Raw genomic sequence first — 21,408 nt, 5'->3', positions numbered from 1 at the left:
AACTCTTTTCTTTTTTATTGTCCCTCTTGCTCTCCGTGTCTTGCTTCATTTTCTTAGACCCTTTAGTTTTCCTCTTTTTCTTCCAACTGGCACACTGTCTCTGCTCACCTTTTCGCTTTTTTTATTTTCATTCCTAGTAGGTCATAGCTAAGACCCTCTGTTCCACTTATACTGAAACTGCTCCACTTCCTGCCATCCCACAGCGGCCAATTGTGTGTGTGTGTGTGTGTGTGTGTGTGAGGCAGGCAGGGAGAGAGAGAGCTACTTCCTTCAGCAGCTAACAATAGGTAATGCTTCAAATCAGTGAGAATGCTTGGCGCTCCATAGGTTACTATCCAAGTTTGCCTCCATGCATTTATTTTTATATCCATGTCCTACACAATATTCCGAAGCAATTTTCAAGCTGTTTCCTGTTACAATGGAGGAAACTAAAGAAAAATCTGCCTCTCCTATATATTTATGGACAGCAATTGTGTAATAGTAATAATAAATAAACAAAAGTAAGCAAACAAATGAATTAATTCATTTATAATAATACATTTTATTTACAAAGTACGTCCACCAATTCTCAACAATCTGACACAATCTCCTGGGTTTAAAATACACATTGTTTGTTATAAATAGTAAAGACACATAAATTAACATCACATCCTCATGTAATCTACTTCAATCATGTCACAGTGTACCACTGTCTGAGAAATGTCTTTCTTCTTCTGAAGCATAGTTGGTGTAACCCCACCAACTCCCAATGTCGTTATTTTGATATCAAATAATTTTTCATTTTCTGAAAAATCAATAAATCTCCAAAAATAGTACCGTAGTTCCTTTTACACCATACTATATTGCAGTGATGGCCAGATGCTGAATTGGCTCTAGGATATTTTTTGCTCCGCAGTGGCCCGGTGTCACATCCCTATTAAAAATACCATGTTCTCTGTAAGTGTTGGAGACGGGGTTGTAACAAAGCTGCTCTGTGTAATTAAGTGTGTAAACGCAGCTTTGTAATTAAGATACAGGAAAGCTCTTGTGTAAATTAGGTCGTCAAGGTCGAAGACAGATGAGAGAGAAGGGCAGTCCGTATACGTGCGCATATAAGCAGTGCTACTGAAAGACATGGAGAATAAAGAAACTTTACGGACACATCTGGACCTGCTTGAAGCACATTATTGTCTTGCCACTTTCTATTCACAGCCTACTCATGCATAAGCATGCGTTTTTTTTCTGCAGACATTGTTGAAATGTCCTCCATTCAGAATAAAGGTCTTTGGCAATTAACAGATTGCTGATTATTAAACCTTTAGAACTAAAGCAACCGGCTCCCATTGTCATCTGTCATGATATGAAAGAGGAACCAGATGTGTCCAGTGCTCCTGCTCTGAAAGGCTTTGATGAATAGTGGCACCGGATTACAACTTTGATCTTTCATACGCCATGTAAGTGCTGGGTGCTTTTATGCAAACTGTGTGGAGGCTGGCTAAAAACTCACCTTATCAGCCTGTCGCATGTAGCAGTAGAGGATCCCCCTCATGCACTTGATGGCAGAATGCTCCAATTCATGGGTTCGGCCCATGTCGTCATCGATGCGTCTGCACCAGCAGGAAAAGAGGCAGAACATATGAGGGAAGGATGACATTGACTCTCATTGCTTCTCTGGGTTATAGACATGGTGATTTTTACATATCCTTAGAAAGTAAAAAAAGGGAATCAGTGGTAAGAGGATTAAACAAACTGCAGGCAAGTACTGCCAAGTGAATTTACATCACATGAGTGACCAGCAATTGGGGGGGACGGCGTCTACAAGATCACACATCATGTAAAGACATGGTCCTATTTCTCTTGGCAAGGGACATTTTTTAATCACAGCTACAGCCTGAGAACCTTCTCAGATAAGGACAAAAATCATTGTGAATTTTGTCCAATTTCACGTGCATAAAAACTATTTCTAACTAAAAATGATAAAATATCGCTTAGAAGTCAATAACTGAAATACACATACATCTCATCCTGATAATGTCTTTACAAAGAAAGATTTAATACAAGCCACAGGAATTAAACCTGCTTGATTTTCAGTGGTACACAGAGTATTAATCACACTGTCGTACTGATGTGACCCACCACATCAAAAGTGATGTCAGGCAGGCGGCGTTTCATCATTATGTGTCCCACATTACAGTGTTTAACTTTATAATATGCACGAGGGGACCAGAGGTCGCAGTACAATAACCAGCTCGATTAATTTAATTGCAATTAATCAGAAAAATATAGTGTGTGTCACAAAAGGTCAAACAACTGACCAACCTCCATTAAAAGAAATATAACACATAAAATGTGATACAGAAATAAGAATTCCATGTTTCTGGACATGGTGGTGGATTAAATGTATTATGTCAAGTTGGAAAACAAGTTTGAGGCAAATCCACCTGCCAGTCCAGACCCTGACTCAGTCTCACACACACTCAAATGTATAGAGTAGCTGGTTGGGAAGTAAGTAAAGGCACTAGCCAAGCCTGTCAGATGAGAATAATCTTAATTAAATCCAAGTGACAATTCTAATAGCAGGCAGCCATGACTGATGACTGGGATCTGCCACTGGTCACATCACTGCAGTACACTCTATTTTTACCCTTGTCTTCCCCCTTAATCTCATTTCTTCCCTCTCTTTTCCCTTCATTTGCTTGATTTGTCCCTCTCCCCACCTTACCCTTCAACTCCTTTATATCTTCTCCTTTAGTCTCTCTCTCGCTCGGTATTTTACCCCATCCACTCATGCGTTCATTTCTCCGTCCTCTTATGTGCATACTTTGTGGAAATTCTGTCTTTTTTCCCCACTAGTCACTGAGGAACACTGGCATCATGAGCAAGGGCAGTTGTTTAAGAGGTCCCAAGTGTTTTCCTTGGCTAATCAAGACGTCTTTAAAAAGTAAAGCCTTCAGATCACTGAGGCAGATGGAAGATTAGAGAACCAAAACGTTCAAGATACAGGGATTGGGTACCGAACACTGTGAAACAATCATCTGATTCATGGTCTGTTTTTCCAAATAATGCACCACATACATATATATGTGTTTGTATATATATGTATATATATATATATACATATATATATATATATATATACACACACACACACATACATACATATATGTACATATATGAATATCTATAAGTATGTATATATATATATATATATATATATATATAGACATACATATATATACATACTATATGTAAATCTGGTAAATATATGAATCTCTGATGCAGAATATTTTGTAATATTACAATGACTTTATCAGCCAGATCTTATCTTATAAGGTAAATGCCACGTCTCCTTTGCAAACAAGTTCATTTTTCATTTATATTCAAGTGCACACAAAGTTATGGAAATATCATATCAGCAGCAAGATATTATCAAGCAACTGTCCACAAAAAGCTGCGGACTAATTGTGTTTACTACCTCCACAACACACCAAAGCTGCTTTTCAGACTCTCTATGTGCCGTATGTGAGACTGCAAAGCTTTGATCCTTTTCCAGAACCTTTCCTGCCAGCCGCCTGGTCAAATTTAAGTAATATGTCTGAGTGGGTCTATTGTGAGAATACAAAGTCTATGAACATTTAAAAAGAAGTGATTGTCCTGCCTCCTGCTCGCGCACCAAAAGGACCAAACCTATTTCTTGCATTCTCCATTAGTGAACAGCAAACTCTGAAAAATGCCCCGACAATTGCCAGGCATTTTCCAGAGCTCATGTCTGAAAACTGCTCAAGATAAGAGTTAATTCACCAAACAGGGATTAGCCTTCCCCTAAAAGCTTTTTGTTGAGGGCATGTAGATTTAGTCTCAGCTTTGTAAAATAATATTATGTTTCTGAGCTAGGCTAATAAAAATAAGTTCGCTGGTTATTAGAAGAATTTATGTTTGCTGACTAGAGAAAAGAAGCTTGATTTAATGCATGTTTGGAGTGGATCTTACTCCAAACAACTCTGAAAACAGGAGAGACCGCGTTGTCAAACTCAATTATAGAGGGGGCCAAAATAATAATTTTTAAAAAACTGTCTCAACTAGGGTCAGACTAGGTCAAATAATAAACATTCAGAACAAGGCAAATTAAAGATGTGTCACGTTAAGATATGAGTGAACGCAAGGGATACTTTTTCCATAAAATAAGATGAATTGATTTATCCATGGAAAAGAAGGGCCAAATATCAACCATGGCCGACTGTTTCAAGGTTGGAGTAGTCACAAAAGCTCTTTATTTTCAAAGTCCACGTTTAATTTGTTTCTTTCTTTTACGGAAAGGTAAATGAAACTGCCATGACGTTGTTTTATACAAAAACACAAACTAGTGATGGGCAAAGCGGTTGTTTTCGGTGTACTGAATCATGAGAATCAGTTAATTAAAAAGTCAGTCACCGAAATAAAGTATGGCGGATAGGGTTGTGATTATAGGCTCATGATCGCCAGCTTTCGGCAGTGCTGTCGCTAAATACACCAGACGCATCTGTTAAATATTGAGATTTCAGAAAGTTCCATGGTAAATGTTGGCGATAAACGCATTTTTCCAGGATTTTTAAGTCTTTTTAACTGATCTACTGTTCAGTTTGATTCCTTTGTCAATGGCTCAGCTCGCTTGGAAACTCACCAGAGCAGGTACTAAAAAAAGCACCACGTACCTGGTACTATCACTGATGGAAAAACAAACCAAAACAGCAGTCAAGCCGAGCTGAGTCATGCTAGAACTGTATAGTGGGTGGAAAAGGGCCAGTATCTTGTGGGGCAAATACAATTGTATTTGACAGGCTGGATGTCAGTTTGACGTGCTGTGGGAGATACTTAACATCACTATGTATCATGTCACAAAGTTGTAAACAAATGTAATGTGTGCATGTCATTCACTAACCGGTAGGCTATAGCAAGAGCCCAGGCACCAGCAGCGCAGTACAGGGAGTCCCGGACCTTGGCCTCTTTGCATGTTGAGCACGTTTTGACAGGGAAAAGGCCTGTGGTGGGACTCTGGTAATTCAGAATGGTCGTCTTGACTAGAAAGAGAGAGACAAAGAGAGGAGAGCAGACGTTGTGACTCAACAGTTCAGCCAGTCAGCACTGTTCCATCATCCATGTGTCTTAGAAAACTGTATAAGTGGCTCTAAAATAGCTCTATTAACCAGTATTCATGCAGTTAAATTTTACTGAGAATTTCTACATATAGCATTGACACTTCCATGCTCCCACGCAGTACCAGTGTGAATGTAAGGGGTCAATTAATCCGGCGACAGATTTTCCAGGTCCACAGACATCAAGGAGATTGCCATGTAATTTAAATCCTGTGGCATTGTTTTGTTCTATGTTAGTTTACCGAGTGGCCACAGTCCATACCTTGGGAATCACGGCCTTACAGCATTCCCAAGATATTACGTTCATAAGAGTGGGAAGAGGGATGAATAAACAAACAAACAACCTGGAAATACATTGTAATCAGTTACAGCTGCCACTGGTGCAGAAGCATGAAAATGCTACAACTTTTCTTAAGCGATCAAAGTCAGCAAAGGTTCATGTACCAAAACCTCTCGGGGCAGAGCTCGTTCAGTTTGTGTTTTGTACTGCGGTAACAGATGGACTGTGTCAAATAGAGCAAAGTGCCTTGGAAATTGTACGTGGCTGCGATAAGTGAAGAGAACAATTAAATAAATACAAATATAAGTAATAATTCCTGGAAAGGTATCACATACATATTCATGATGCCATTGTTCAGCTTCAGTATATTACGTTTGTTGTGCACAAGTTGACAAGATTCGGATTCTGTCCTTGTCAGTGTTGTGTAACACACTGACAAGGACAGATGAGTTACCACCTCATCCAGACTTAACTGTGACTCCCATGAAGGGTAAGGCAGCAGACAGAGACATTTCCATTTGTCAAACAGGCCATCTCAGTGGAGAGAGATGAATTATTCTACTTATTCTCAGTTCGAGAAACTTGAGGAGAGGAAGAAAATAAGAAGACACATTCCAGCTCCAGTAGTGTTCTCTAGCTGACCCTAATGTCCCTCTAAAAGTAATTTCTTACATAGCTTTAAAATAGTTTTAATACAGCGAATGGCATGCTGTGTATGGATCAGCAGCAAAGTGGAAATTATGTGTGGTTCATGTTTGCACCTCAAACACAAACACATTCTTACTCCTTGACAGTTCCCCAAAGGAAAGCTAGAGTGCACGATTATTGTGAAACACGACGCGAGACAAAAATGTAAATATCATCTTCACATCTTCACGACATTCCTCGTTCCCAATGAGTGAAAGTGTTTCAGCGCATTTCAATTCATCCAGGTGAGATGGTTCATTGGAGTCACCTGGTTATGTAAAATCCACTTATACAAACACCACGTCTGTACCTGCAGTTTTTGTTGAGTCAGAGCAGACTCGGAGCGCAGTGGGAGGACAGATAGATGCAACTGCAAATCTGTGAATATGCCTCACTTCTGCAACTCTATCCACTCACCTTTCAGCAGATTACCTGCACCTAGACATATCCATATCATTTCCGATCACTACCCCTGACATATCTGCATTTTACAACAACATAGTGAGCAAAATATCGATCATTTTCTACACCTGGCTTCACCAATTATGCTTTCTGAAATGACACGCACGCAAAAAACAATGACAGGTATCCCACAGGTCGATGGGATTTTTGATTTGACTGAGTCTGGCTGTCTGAATCTTTCTTTAAAACTGTCACTGCAATTCTAAGGTGGAGATACTTGACTTTTTATATCACTCATGACATGTCATATAAAATAATACTAAAATGTTATTAGAAAACACACTTTCGTTGGAGGGGATTTAGTTTAAATCTTTTAAAAACTGAGTGCTTTACATGATTCTTCTTCGTGACGCCTTTAAATATTCAAATTAAATTAATACAATGTAAGCAGGTTACATTTCCAGTATTTGTAGCACAAAAAAAAGTATAAAATGGGCAAAAAATAGTATGTGAATAAACCTCTGATAACAGCATATAGAGAGGAAGAGTGACTCCACCAATCAATTATTTTGGTGTGAACAGAATGACTGGTGAGCTCTCCAGTAGATAATGGCTAAGGTCATCGCTGTAGAAATAAGGGAGACATTTTTTACCTTGCGACTGTGACAATCTGACAGCACTAAACGGGAGAGCGAAGAGAAAACTAAGACAGTTCAAGTTCACCGAAGTTCATGCTTAACATTAGTTACCGGGGACAGAACAATGGAGGAAAGCTCTTAAAGCGCACAGATCATGGCCCTCCAATAATACACGCTGAAATATTACACACAAAGAAGGCCCCCAGGAAAGTCATTTTATCTACACACACACACACACACACACACACACACACACACACACACACACACACACACACACACACACACACACACACACACACACACACACACACACACACACACACACACACACACACACACACACACACACACACACATACACGTTCTCATATCGTTCTCTCCTGCAGAGGTCCCCTCACTGATGACTAATCTGTCTGGAGGGATCACTTCATTTTTCATCAGTACATTACGCCAGTGCAAATGAAGGGGACATTCATTCTGCACTGTTGTTTGATACAGAGTAAAAGTCAGACAGCAAGGAGGAGGAGAATGATAGAAAGGGAAATGGAAGGAGAAAGAGGCAAGGGAGAAGGGAAATTGAGAAGATGTGGGCGCTTATATTTATAACCTCTTTAGGACCTTTTCTGGCATAAACACTGCACTATACTGTACCAGCACTGCTTATGCGGACCAAAACCTGAACCTAATAAGGCAGAACCTCATTTCTAGTATGATATGAAGTGTCCCAAGAAGAATAGCTGCACACATCTGCGTGTATGTGTGTGTGAATGGAAATAATCAATGTAATGGGTGGTGGGAGAAAGACAGGGGGTGCGGATGTCAATCTTTCTGTATTGTGAATGAGTGCACTGGTCAACTGAGGGTGGGAGTCACTTTGGCAGTGAGATGAAGACGCTGATAAGCGTGAATTAGGCACAATATTAATAAACCTCTCAGGCAGACCTCTCACCCACGTGTGCCCACACGCACACACACGCTTGTATCACTCTAGCGTACTACACGGAACTTTCAGCCCACTCTCACGTGCAAAATCAAATAAACGTAACGATTTTTGTGCCCTTGTATTGACACTTGATCTCAGCATAGAGTTAATTAAGTGTAAGCACACGTGCTGGGATACACACGTACACACACACACACACACACACACAAAGCAATCCCATCTGGACTGCTCTCATATGTTAACCAATAATTGGATAGTGCCATTGGGTATAAGCTAATTTCAGCTGTGGCTACATTAGTGGCGGGGATGTGAAAGGCTCTAAGATGTATTGGTCATCACTTACTCGGGTTCAATCTGTATCTCTATCTGTGTCTCAAAACACCGTCTATCCCGGAAACCAATGGATCAATGGAGACACCGAGGTCAATACATTATCTGCATTATCTGCCACTTGTACTTTCATATTTACCATTGTCCAAGATCTCTGTTTCTCCGTTTCTCAGTATGCTCAGTAAGTGTTTCAATTGGATTTTAGATTACAACGAAGCATCCACAAAAATGATCAGAAATGAATTCTACCTCTCCAAAAATGACAAATGCTCCACGTTTGTTTTTAAATGAAGGATATAAAAGACAAGCAAAAGATAAAAAATACAAATCAACAAAAGTTACACACTGCAGCTTTAAACTTTAGTAGAGACAATAAATATTGACCGTTTCATAATAAAAAAGGATAAAGAGAGTGGAGGTGCTCTGACTGTACACAATTTGGACTGAGGGTTTCATTTTACCAATGCAACGCTCTGTAAGTCATCATTAGATGCAGAATATAAATGATAAAAATGCTGAACGCTGTTCATTTTCAGACAGCAACTTCTTCTGGATGCAAATCAACTATTGTTGGGAGTTTTCGGCAATCCATCAAGCTAATGTTCCACTAAATCAGCAGCTAATGTCTCAGACGCACACAATCTGCTCTTTTACAATGGGCCATTTCACTGCACTGACAGGGTGTGCAAAATGAGAGAAGATGATGAGGAGGAGAGAAAAATAATACAGCAACATAGATTGAAAAGAGAGAGACACAAAAGAGAGAATCAGTTGGTATTGGTGCACTTCCTCAGAAGATGCTTTAGGGGAATGTGGAAATAGACAGATTTATTTTACTTGTGTCACAGGACACATTATGCCAGCATGGGTACAAGTTACAATTTCATGTAACAACAAACAAACAAACGCACTGGTTAAACAGATCAACCAGCAGTTAGCTCAACCGCCATAGTAAAAGTGCATGTTTTCTTTCCAGAGGAAATCAATATTAATCCTTTACCGGTGCAAAATTTGGTAACTTCCGCAAACAACCAAAACCAATCAGTGGAGGCCTGTGAATTTCAATGATGGTAAAAACGAATGACAGTCAGTTGATGAAATCAATCAGGTGTGTTGGAACAGGGAAACACCTAAAACATGCAGGACCAGGATTGGGAAACACTGGGAAAAAAAAAAAATGTTTTTTTCACTTTATTCTTGATTTAATTTTTTTTTTAGCAGACGGGCAAGAAACCATATGGCACCTTCATGGACCTTGATTTTCTACATGAAAATACAAAATATAACAAAAGGAAAAATGTCTTGATATATACAGTACTCCAATAACAGCGTTGAAACTATAAAGGTATAAGCCCATGTCTGGAACAGCGTTAAGGCAGGAGGATATAGGGACCTGGTCCCCAAGTAACACAAACTGTAAATACTACAACAGTGATTATTATAGTCACCATGTTTTTTTCACTTTCAACAGCTACAGTGATATAAGCCTCTCATCTCATTCCTAAAGAGACAGCATATCAGCTTATTTCATGATGGGGTTTGGTTTAGGGAGAAGCAGCATTATTAGAGTTCTGCAGTTATTCAACAGATTTCAATAGCGTCCTCGATTTTGAACCGTGGCCAATTTTTCATCAAGTCTTGCTTTTGAAGAAAATGTGCATGGCCTAAGTATGTTTTTAAAAAGGTCAAAGATTATCTTCATTTGCAGAAGCTCATTTAGCCTACAATCCATAATTACAGCAGAAATCTTAAAATGAGCTGCTTTTGTCAACTGTGTCTGGTAGAAATAATGGGAAGATTATCAGTTTAGTATTGATGCAATAACATGCAGATGTGTTATGAGACAACCAGGTTATTACATTTTCATCAGTAAAATCAGATTTAGTTGATTATTTGATTTATGTGCATACATTTAGAAAAGTGATCAGGCAAATACTTTGATATTTTAATATTGAAAAGGAATTTTGAGGAAATAAGTTACTGACACATGACAGACTCACATAGGTCTAAACTAGCTTTTTATTGAAATAGATGAAGGGAGTGTGAGCAATTGTAAAAGTGGAAAAGCAAAAACAAAGAAAGACAACAGGGAGTTTAGCCATATTAACAAAGATAAATAGTAATAAAAAAGTGTTTATGTTTTCTCCATTTCTTAATCAGTGTGAGCCAGATGGCAGAGCAGTACTGCCTTCTGCCTCTAGTATTATCAGGATGAAGGGGAGTCAATAGATTGTGGCCACATAAATAGGAAGCTTTAGAGAGAGGGAAAAAGAGAAAGACGGGGAGAGGGGGGAAAAACACACAGTAAGAGATGACGTGGCGATGATCGAGAAGAGATTAATGATAATTTTCCACTGGTGTTCTTTCCTTGATAACGGAGAACAAGTCTCCTTTCACAACAGCAGTGTAAGCCGAACACTGCTGCCTTCATCTGAGCTGGGGGCAGCTTTGCAACATAAACAACAAAGAAAGAGAAAGGAGGAAAATTGAACTGGTTTGATTTGTCACTGTCACCCCAACTTCACCCCTCTCCACCTCTTTCCCTCCCAGAAATGGAGAGAAAGCAGGTATATTGGCAGGAAGCTCTGGGTTCTGGCGATAACAATGTTGGCTTTGTTCCAGACTGGAATTGGACAAGTGCTTCGAGCTGCCACCCAACACAACAATTAAACCAGCCCAATGCTCAACACTGCGCTTTTGACATCGTGCAATTTGGCGGAGGCTTTTCTCCGTAAATCTATGGGATTTCAGCACAGCTGACGCTGTAGGCAACGCTGTGCTCTCTGATAGCAGCAAATCAGTTCCGACTGACAGCGACACCTGTTGCACAACAAGCTCGGTTTATTGTCTCCTGAAATTTTCCAAGCACACATTATGTAAACAGCCTAATAAGGACCCACCTGCCACACCAGCACACAGGTTTGCACATCTGTTCTTCTTAGGACACTGCTGCACTGACTTAGAGAAATACAAGTCCAAGAAACACACACACACGCACGCACAGTGCCCTATCTTCATCAGAGTGGACCAATGGGCTGTGTCATATCTGTCTGAGGTGCATTCAGGTGAGAATACGGGTCATTCAGACCAGAACAGACACTTCCACACTGGACGCACTGACAACCCCTAAATTCACACCCACCCAAACCAGTGTTGTTTGGTTTCCTTGTCCTTCTGATTCATTTGTGGAAATGAAATAACAAGGCAAAAATAAAACAACAGCTCACTGTAGCCAAAGCCGTAATTTACATTTAAATGTCAGTAAGTAAATCGTCTGCCTGAATCCTGACCCACAGCTGTGTTTTTTTTATTAATCATGTATTTTATTATATTATAATATTAATATTATGTCTCTCCTCTACTCTTCATAACCCTATTATATAATATAAAACATAAAAAAAAGGTTGACTATAAAATCACAGATGCTGCTCCGATAAACCAACTTCAAACCATCAAACTACCTTCTGCAGCACAGTGATGATCATTTCTTTGTCCTCTCACATTCCCACCTGACAAAAACTGACATCAGCCATTTTCCTCAACGTCCTTCCCTCTCCTTTTCTTTAATTTTCCAACATTTTTTGAAATATGCTGTTCCAAATAATTAATAAAAAGTAATGTGATTGATCAGTTGCTGTCATCTGGACTCCCTCTCTGTGTTCAAAGTTACACTTAAAACCTTTCTTTTTGATAAAGCGTATAGTTAGGGCTGGCTCAGGGAAACCTGAATTATCCCTTAGTTAAGCTGCTGTAGGCCTTAGACTGCTGGAGGAACTCCTGTGGTGCACTGGGCGCTCATTATTACTATAATTATCATGTCACTAACCTTTTTCTTTCTCTCCTCTAGTTTGTTTTTTTCTCTCCCTGTCCTCATTCTGCAGGTACAGGATCCAGATCCAGACTTGATGCTATCATTAATATTATTATCACTATTATTAATAACCTCCCTGTGCTCGCTCCGAGGGTACCCGTGACTCCTTGGCCGCAGGATCCAGATCCAGTTGCAGGGTTGTTATTATTAGTAGTAGTATCAACATCATCATTTTTATGCCATGATTAATATTGATATCAGTATAATTTTTGCAACAATTCATCCAATTGCTTGTATAAATTACAATGTAATATCACGACTGATATAGAACACATCCCTCTTTGCTTTTCTCTCCCCATGTTTTTACTTTGAGCCCAACCGGCTAAAGTCGATGGCTGCACATATTTGAGTCAGTTTCTGCCAGAGATTTATTTCCAAGGAGTTGTTTTTATTCTCTCCACTGGCGCCAATGCTTTCTCATCTCCTCCCTCTATAATATCATAAGGTTTCTACTATGTAAAGTGCCTTGAGATGTAATGTATGTTGTCATTTGGTGCTATACAAATAACAATGTTTTTGATTAGATCGGCTGAGATGAGTCAGAGAGAACCTCATGCACTTTGTCTAATGATCACTTCAATCATTATGTGGTGGTCTAAGGTCTTAGCTGTGGGAATTGATACTGATGCTGTTCTCAGCGAAGCTTAATATATTTATTAAAAGCATGCCAAATTCAGCATGGACACGTGGCTGCTCTTTAGTTCTCTTTTAACTGTTGTGTCCAAATCCACTTTTAAACAGCTGATTCAGTAGCAGAAAAAAGGTGCATAGTTGACATGTTGGAAAACTTGTAGAAAACATAACTGTGAAAAAGCTAAGCTAAGCTAAGCTAAAACAAGCCAAGATAAGCTAAGCTAATTTAAGATATACTTTTACTGATGTGCATACAGGGGGAATTCAAATTGACACAGCAGCACAAAGAACAGCAGTTAAACGTAATTGAAAATAAATAAAATAGAAATAATTACAGCCACAAAATAGCAAATTAAAGGATGAACAGGATTTTACAAAACATTTTAGAAATTTTAGATACAGTGTCTAATACAAACAGCATAAATATGAAGTACAAGCTTCTGTCAGGGAAAGGCTTCTCGATGACAGTGACACAACAAATGAGTTATTTCAGATATGACCTGTGTGTGTTTCCTAGTTGTCTCCTCACCTGTTTGTCAAAAGCTGCTTTCCCCTTTATCTAAAGATGGGTGATATCTTGTCAGAATTGGAGGACACCATATGTTTATCTGTGTGGTGTGGTTTCTTTGTGATTCCTGGGAGGTCGCACACACACTGTCGCTCTTGTGCTGCACTCACAGCTGCTGGTAATTCTGTAATCAGTATTAATGTATATTTATCTCAACTGCAGTCAGGCTTGAATCTGTGTTATTGACTACTCATGCTGGCAGCATCACCTGGAATGGCCTGCAACGCTTACTCATAAATCTACCTCCGAGCTTGTTGCCTTCCCAGGTTTTTCTTTGTTTTTTATGTCCGTATTATTTGTTTGCTAGAAGCATTACGTAACTTTGACCACAATCCCGTCGTAGTCTTTTTTTTTTTACACCTCCGATGAAACTTCATTCTCCTCTCTGGGAGCATTTCGGATTTTGTGGTGGATGAAACAGCAACTGTATGCAAGCACTGCAAGCACAAACAGTTTTTAACCCTTTTTTTTGCCAAATAAATAAAACAGCATGTTTAAATGAAGCAATCTCTCCCCTCTTGCTGTTAAAAGAGCCGAATCAAGCTGCCCCATTCCCTCAGTTCTTGCATGCTTGCATGACATGTCCTTGAGAATAAAAAAAAGGGGAATTAAATGACCGAAAAACCGATGTGAACCAAACTGTGGATTTTGTGAACCATTCCATCCCTAGTGAGGAGAGTTCGTCACATATACGACACGAAGAAAAACTGTTGGATTAGCGGCTGACAGCAGTGTGTTTTGTTTCACTTAGTGTAAAGTTTATGTAACTCCTGCTTTGTATAATTGATAGTTGTTACTTACCAGCATTGTAGTAGCGGTCCAGCTTCTCCCATAAGGGCTCATCCTCATGCTGAAGACTGGACAGCTTAAGAGGTTCATAGATGGAACCTGGCAGAGAGAGACGCCCATTAGTACCACATTTTACCAGTGTTCCTCTTCTAGATAATGACCTACAATATATTTTATTATGTCTTAAAGAGCCAACATACAACTTTTGTTTGCTAGTGCTTCCTGTTTGGTCACTGTCCTACAAACGCCAGTAAAGGTTCGCTGGCTCTCTTGTTTTATATATAATAAACGACCCTGCATAAAAACCACCACGGGTGAATTCTGTTCTCTTCATTGTTTTGGCTACAGTATAACGCAGTTGCTTTGTGCCATAAAGCGAGTCATCTATTTTCTGTGAAAACCCTATTCCAATGGCCAGGAGACTGTATAATGAAAGCAAGGTTTCTAGGGGGACAATATGAACGCTGATGCTGTTGTTTTTCTAACACCATTATATCCACAACATCATAATGACATATTTAAGACGTGAAGTGATATGGATAGAATGGTTTTCATCTCAGTTACATTGTAACTGCTTTGTATTTTGAGTCTGTACAGTCTTATGTGCTATATTTCAATATGTGAATGGGAAAAGGTTTGCATTCAACTATAGCTTGTGGATATTTCCTTTCATCAAATCATCCCCATGTCAAATAAATGTAAGATACAATACATACAGAAAAAAATGACAACAGACGCATGCATTAAGCCAATTTGCTTTTTCACTGCAACATGTCATGTCAAAAGGCTCGGCACACAAAACAATATTCAGGCCCTGAGCTTGAATCTGACTTACCACCAGATTCACATTGTATGTAAAGTATACTGTATATATCCTAACATTTTCCACATGTCTAAAAGAGAGCGCACTTTGAGGGAAACCTCCATCTGTTGGACTTTCTCTACTTTCAGACATTTTTCACTTTGCTGAGATTTGCATTTTAATAGGTTCGACCTTGGGTCAATACCGCAGGTACTGAAAAATTCACATTCTCACTGAAATTTGCATAATTTCCATCAGCTTCAAAGTTGCAGGGGACAAAGCCAATCCATATCTATTTCACAGATAGCACTTTTAAAGAGCATAGAGGAAGTCCAATATTCCACTCCCTTTAATTTGAGATTAGACAAATACTTGCTGTTGAGGTTTGACTGGGGTGAAACAATTCCATGACAAACATCAGACACGCCGATGTCTATAATACCTTTCAAGAGATTGTGAACCGCTGTGTGTGACCTCAATAATACTGTACAGTCATGTTGTGTCACTTTTAAGCAAGACAAAAACACGATTAACAGCTATGTCTACAAGTAACACACTGTATGAGCAATATCACTACATTGTATTGTTTTTATTAATTTATTACATTACTGTATATTGTTTTCCAACACAAACACTTTAATGAGGAGACAATTTAATTAATACAGTGGCATATTAAGGCAAAGGTGTTTCCCTATGATCATGAAACAATTAAAACTGGGATGTACATTAAGTTCCTTGTGTCCAGACGACAAAATGCACTCTTTACTGGTCACTTCCCTGGTTTTCTGTTCATGGATGACCGCAATGTTTTTTTTTCTTCGACAATCTGGTGCCAGTACTTACCGAGTCTGAGCAAATCCTGATGAGGCCGAACACTCGCAGCCACTGAACCAGCCATTCTCAAAAGGTAAGATTAAGGCCAATCGTCTCTCTCAGATAAATCACAAATCTACAGCAACTCACAGGAAGGAGTTAGTAGAACAGAGTTAGTTTTTAGACGTGCATGAATCGAAAATGAATTACACACCCTGAGGGTAAAGATGATCATGAGCAACATGCAAAAATAAATTGCAATGTAATGTATTGGCTTAGGAGAGAAAGATGTTATTTTCCTTTGAGAAGTGTAGAGAAACAGTAGATTATTATATTTTTGGTAAAAGGAATAATTACTACTAAACTTGTAAGTACTACTACTATAATGTAAGTATGTTCATAAATTAGGACAGTACTTGAAAATAAATATGAAATTATGATTTTGGAACATAAGAGGGGTAGCCTTAGAGTCAGAAGTCACTGACCATAACGGTCCATAACATCCACCTCAATATACTGTGTTGCTGTATTAATGTTATATGGAAAGTAGTAACGAACAAAAGAGAATTCAGATTTGCTCTAAGATTGGGAAATGTTATGGCAGTACAATGATTTATGAAGATGTGTTATTGATCTATATATTACCCACCAAATTATTATGAATACAGGTTTATTAAATACAGTAAAGATAGCTGATGAAGTTGACAATGTTACAATTAAATACATTTATTGTTATTACCTTGGTATCACAACAAGGTGGGACACCAAGGAAAAATCAATATGCAGAAATAACCATGCCCATACGTGTAGTGATAAATACAACTGCTATGACGTTTGTTTTCTTTCACTACATTGTGTATACCACCCTCCAGAAACATGAGGGGATCACTCATGGAGAACACGGCTGAGTAATGTGCAAGAATATCATAGCTCTCACACACCAGCAGGAAAATACCATCTAATGCACTACACTAAGTACTTCTAACTAGTGACCTGGTGAGAGACTCTTAAAATAGCTCGTCTGACCTTTCAGACTTGCACTCTACAGTGGACAAATGGCCACAAGTCACTTTTAACACCGTACTATGCAACCTTATAAGCACACAATCTCACACAAGCACAGACACAAAAAGCAAGCAACCAACAGGCGAGTTATTTTGTACAATAAAAGTAAAACGTCAGACCTGCTCGTTTTAATCGGCCTTTGAATTCCAGGAGTTTCCAGCCGACATCTGCAAGACTCGCCATGTTTACAGAGTCTCAAAATCGTCAGCAGGTTTTGTAATTTCCGGTTAATACCTTCAAAATAAAAGACAGATATAATTCTCCTGACCAGCTGCAGTTATTTATAAGCAGCGATAAGACAAAACACGATGTGTTAGCAAACAGTTTTAAAAAAAAATGTAATTAATTGAAATGAATGCTGTATGTTCGCAGTGCCGTGATTATTTCCCAGTTTGTTAAACGTTTATTTATAATTAACCTTCCCGCTTTTCCGGCTTAGATCTATCTAAATCTTTTTCGCTTGACGCACCAGTCAACTGTCAAGCCATCTCGGTTGCACGACACTAACGTAAAATAAGGAAGCGCAAACATCACATTGTTTATCCTTATTCGTCCATAATAGTTCGACGTCTTACCAAGTAAATGGGAAAACAGAACAGAATAGATATACAAATTAACACCCGAAACAAAAATCGACATTGAACATATAACGTCGTTTAAAATTCAAAAAGCTGCAGTCTCTGCCTGACGTAAATCAGAGTGCCGTATTGCAGTTGGTGTTGTGTACAGCTGAAGAGACAGCAGAATGTGGATCATCAAATTAAATAGTTTAGCCGCTGTATTAGTTTTTGTAGGACCGTATAGCACATTTGCTCTTCAGGATGTAACTGTGGACCTTTTCGGTGCCGAAAATTACGGGACGGTGGCAGCGTTCGGGGATTTTAACTCGGATAAACAGACGGACATCTTCATCATCAGAGAACGTATGTCGATGCTTCAATACTAAAGCTAAATAACCACGTATTTCTACGCATATGTAGAAACGTATAATACAGTAAGGTTTACGTGTAATGTGGAGACAATGATGGATCGAAATTCATATCTAACACTAACCATTATAGTGGAGTTTAACTGTACAGTGGCAGGTTGTTACAGGTTGTTCCTTGTTCGTTGTAAAAACAAGAAAAAACAAATAATAATAATAATAATTATTATAATAATGGAGATCTGTTTAATGTAATGTTTGTGTTGATTTCTCACTGTTTCAGAGTCTCAGTTGGTGATTTTCTTGGCTGACCCGAAAACCCCTTACTTCAAACCCAAAATCAATATCACGAAAGACCTTTTGCCAAGGTAAATATACACATTTACCTTTCAGTCAAACATTTATAATCATTTCTAATTTATAAATTCATAAACTTTTGACTTCTTAAATGTAATGTTCTCATTCATTCTGTTCAGCAGTGCTGAAATAGGCAGGACACTGTGTCTTGTGTATCTGGTGGTTATGTTTGCTTTGTAGGAGGGGTTGTTTGCATAGGAACAGAGCAAAAACAGAAGCTCCACTAATCAATCTTCTATATGCTTCCTGTTGAAGGGACACCATCATCACCAGTGTGGTCCCTGGAGATTATGATGGCGACTCACAGATGGATGTCCTTCTTACAGCTCAGACCAGCCCAACAATAACAACAGTTTTCATCTTCTGGGGGAACAACCGGACATTAGGTACAGCTCATGCTGCTCATGGTGGAGGTAGGACAGGGAGCACAAATGTGTTTTCCTCTGGCCTACAGAGAACCAAAGTTCCCTACACCACTGACGTGAATTTTAGGATGAGCTACTTACACTATAGCCTGACATATTTACAATAATAAAAATATGTTTGAAACCTTACAAAATAGGCCCCTTTCTTTCCATAGAATATTTGAGGTTTATGTTAATTGTGAATTGAAAGTGTATTTTTTAGTCAAAGAAGTATATAAGAGCTCATTAATGGTTGAATGCCATTTATTTGTTTCAGGGTCTTAGTGCTGTTAAGCTGACTCACCATAACATTGTCATGGTTTACTTGGACACTTAACCTGGTATCATTCAGTCTTGATTAGAAAAATGTAACATGACAATGACTTCACATTTTTTGATTGCATGTAGAAGATAATTGAAGTGATTAGAATGTAATTAAATAGAGAACCTTTATTATTGTTGATTACAGTGAAATTAGAAGCGGTACTTGTGAAAATATGTTTTTTATTTACAGTCAGAAATTTAAACTGTTAGCCTGATGTGATTTACGTAGAGCTCTGAGAGACTTTCCAATCCCTAATGCAGATATGAGTGGTTGGATGACTCTGAACAAGACCTTCACAGATCAACCTCTTGTTATGGAGTAAGTATCCACCTGAATAGTGTTCATATAAAATCTGCAGAGATTTTGCTTAGAATACTGTGTATGCTTACCAATAAAACATGCTTTTGAAATACTGTATTGTGTTAACATAAACAATTTTGAAAAGTTAATGACATCTTACAATCCTAAGAAACACCAATGTTTTTAATATCTTGTGGTCAAGAGCAACACCACCACTAAATTGTAATCTTAACTACAGAAGCTGAACTACTTCTCCACACCTCACATAGTAGTGTTTTTGCAGGACCATAATTAGTTGTACAATATCAATTCAAATGTCAACTTATTTAAACGGTTTTAATAAAATGTTTGATTTTATTCACACAAATCTCCCACAGTTTCAATGGGGACATGGTTCCAGATATTTTTGGATCCACCAACCAGGGATCTACAGAAGTTTGCTATCTCACCAAAAGGTAATGTCATCCCTAGTGTTGCCTGACAATTTCCTATGTTTATTTCTGTTGTTGTCATAACTTTTAATTTCTATTCTTGCGTCTGTGTTCTTCTCTTCAGGGTCCAAGATTGGCGGAATGCACTGAGTTCACCTGTCAAAATGCGTGTCCCTCACTCTAATGCTTTCATTGATCTCAGCAAGGACTTCACCGCTGGTAAGTCTGTGGTATTTAATTGATATCCAACACTGTGAAGCTTCCAGTGTATGTAGTCTGCAGTTTATGTAATACATAATAATAATTGTAATCCAGTTGGGTGCAGAAGTACCACAGTTCCATTTACTTTTAAACGAGAATTTTTTATTTTAGATGTGCAGCTTTGTGTGGGAAGAAATTAAGTCTTGGAGGCAGGTAAATTGGAGGGTTAAGTTTATTTTAGTTATCCTCTGCTTCAAGGAATTTATATAGAAACAAAGAAAACAAAATCCCAAGACTGTGTGTTGTAGGCGTTGGTGGCAGATGAAACTGTATTTAGTGCAACTGCACTGCAAACTGTTATTTCAAAAAAGTAAAGAAACAACAACAACAACAAAAACAAATGATGGAAATATGACTACACGAGTGTAAGGAAGAGAAATGATAACAGAATAAGCCACCCCCTCCCTATATATCTTTCAAGTTATTCATTTCAAATGTTAAGAGGCTATAATTTTAATCGCTCACAAAATAGTCGCTTTTGTCGCTCACAAAATAGTATCTGTGCTCCAGTTTCTGAAATGAGAAGTAGCATATGGTGTGGTTTCTCCTTTTGGCCACAAGGTGGAGTATCCGCTAAAGTGAGCACTGCTCAGGAGTAGACTATTGTGAAGCCCGCCCCTTTCCTTTTTTTTGATTGACAGATAAGTGGCAGACTCAACTCAGAACCCATGGGAGACGTGCTTGATTCTTCCCGGTTCCATAGCGATAGACGCGCGCCAGAGAAATTTATATTATAATTTTCCAAAGGTTGAAATCTACCTCTCATGACATTCACAGGTGCTGTCACAGACCAGACACATGTGTCAGTCATAGAAGATATATGGTTGGATGTACACACATTGCATTTCATGCTGTTTCAGAAAGCTTCAGGTAACAATGGAGCAACAACTAACTGCAAGTGTTGCGACTTCTAGGTAGACCACAGTTAGCAGCTTGTGTCACTGTTTGGTGACAAGCTATTGTGAGTTGTGTCTCTCATACAATGGAACCACACGTGGGCAATGCACCTGTTCACCGAGGATTTCACTCATGCCGGTGTATTGTTTAGCTTGGTCTTGGAGAGGCAGTTGGGACAAGAGCGGTTTGGAACTTCTGCTCGTAGCAAGAAGAGGTTTTTGAGCTGTTCAGCGGTGCTGGGTGATATGAAAAAAAATTTATATCACGGTATTTTTCAAAATTTCAGCAGTATTTTAATATGCATGAGCACAAGTAAGTGCTCCAGCAAGAGAGAAGCGCAGGCGCTTGTATTGAATGAGTGGTTGAGTAAGAGAGAGGTAGTGGCGGAGTTGAGCAAGTGTGTACTACTCGTATTGAGTGAGTGGTCGAACAAGGGAGAGGGAGTGCCGGAGTTGTTTGTGTGTGTGTGTTGGTTAAGGTAACTATATACATTATACTGTACATTACATACAGTATATACACAAGAGGTGCAATGTTGCTGTCCACAGGAATAAATGTTTTTGTCCAGAATTC

At 38.8% G+C, this 21,408-nt stretch overlaps 2 protein-coding genes across 4 annotated transcripts in view; one reads left to right on the top strand and one right to left on the bottom strand.

Moving 5' to 3' along the window:
* Positions 1-17,135, bottom strand: part of phkb (phosphorylase kinase, beta) — a 72,838-nt gene extending 55,703 nt beyond the window's left edge. For 2 of the 3 annotated variants that reach the window (XM_044029825.1, XM_044029824.1), the window contains exons 1-4: positions 17,055-17,135; positions 14,268-14,354; positions 4,898-5,036; positions 1,487-1,586 (exon numbers count right to left, since the gene is read on the bottom strand). In XM_044029825.1, coding sequence (XP_043885760.1) covers positions 1,487-1,586; positions 4,898-5,036; positions 14,268-14,354; positions 17,055-17,118 — 390 coding nt within the window. In that variant the 5' untranslated portion in view covers positions 17,119-17,135. Of the gene's footprint in view, positions 1-1,486; positions 1,587-4,897; positions 5,037-14,267; positions 14,355-15,900; positions 16,007-17,054 lie in introns of all 3 variants that reach the window. The other variant, XM_044029826.1, reaches the window with a different exon arrangement.
* Positions 17,136-17,558: 423 nt separating this feature from the next.
* Positions 17,559-21,408, top strand: part of itfg1 (integrin alpha FG-GAP repeat containing 1) — a 73,814-nt gene continuing 69,964 nt past the window's right edge. Inside the window, exons 1-6 of the mRNA XM_044029477.1 lie at positions 17,559-17,858; positions 18,144-18,228; positions 18,473-18,603; positions 19,207-19,264; positions 19,624-19,701; positions 19,802-19,896. Of these exons, the coding sequence (XP_043885412.1) occupies positions 17,681-17,858; positions 18,144-18,228; positions 18,473-18,603; positions 19,207-19,264; positions 19,624-19,701; positions 19,802-19,896 (625 nt within the window). The 5' untranslated portion in view covers positions 17,559-17,680. The remainder of the gene's footprint in view (positions 17,859-18,143; positions 18,229-18,472; positions 18,604-19,206; positions 19,265-19,623; positions 19,702-19,801; positions 19,897-21,408) is intronic.

The sequence above is a fragment of the Solea senegalensis genome, linkage group LG7 (assembly GCF_019176455.1).
Source record: "Solea senegalensis isolate Sse05_10M linkage group LG7, IFAPA_SoseM_1, whole genome shotgun sequence".
NCBI classification, from domain to species: Eukaryota; Metazoa; Chordata; class Actinopteri; order Pleuronectiformes; family Soleidae; genus Solea; species Solea senegalensis.
The sequence above is the reverse complement of the archived record's forward strand: the minus strand, read 5'-3'. Positions and strand labels throughout refer to the sequence as shown.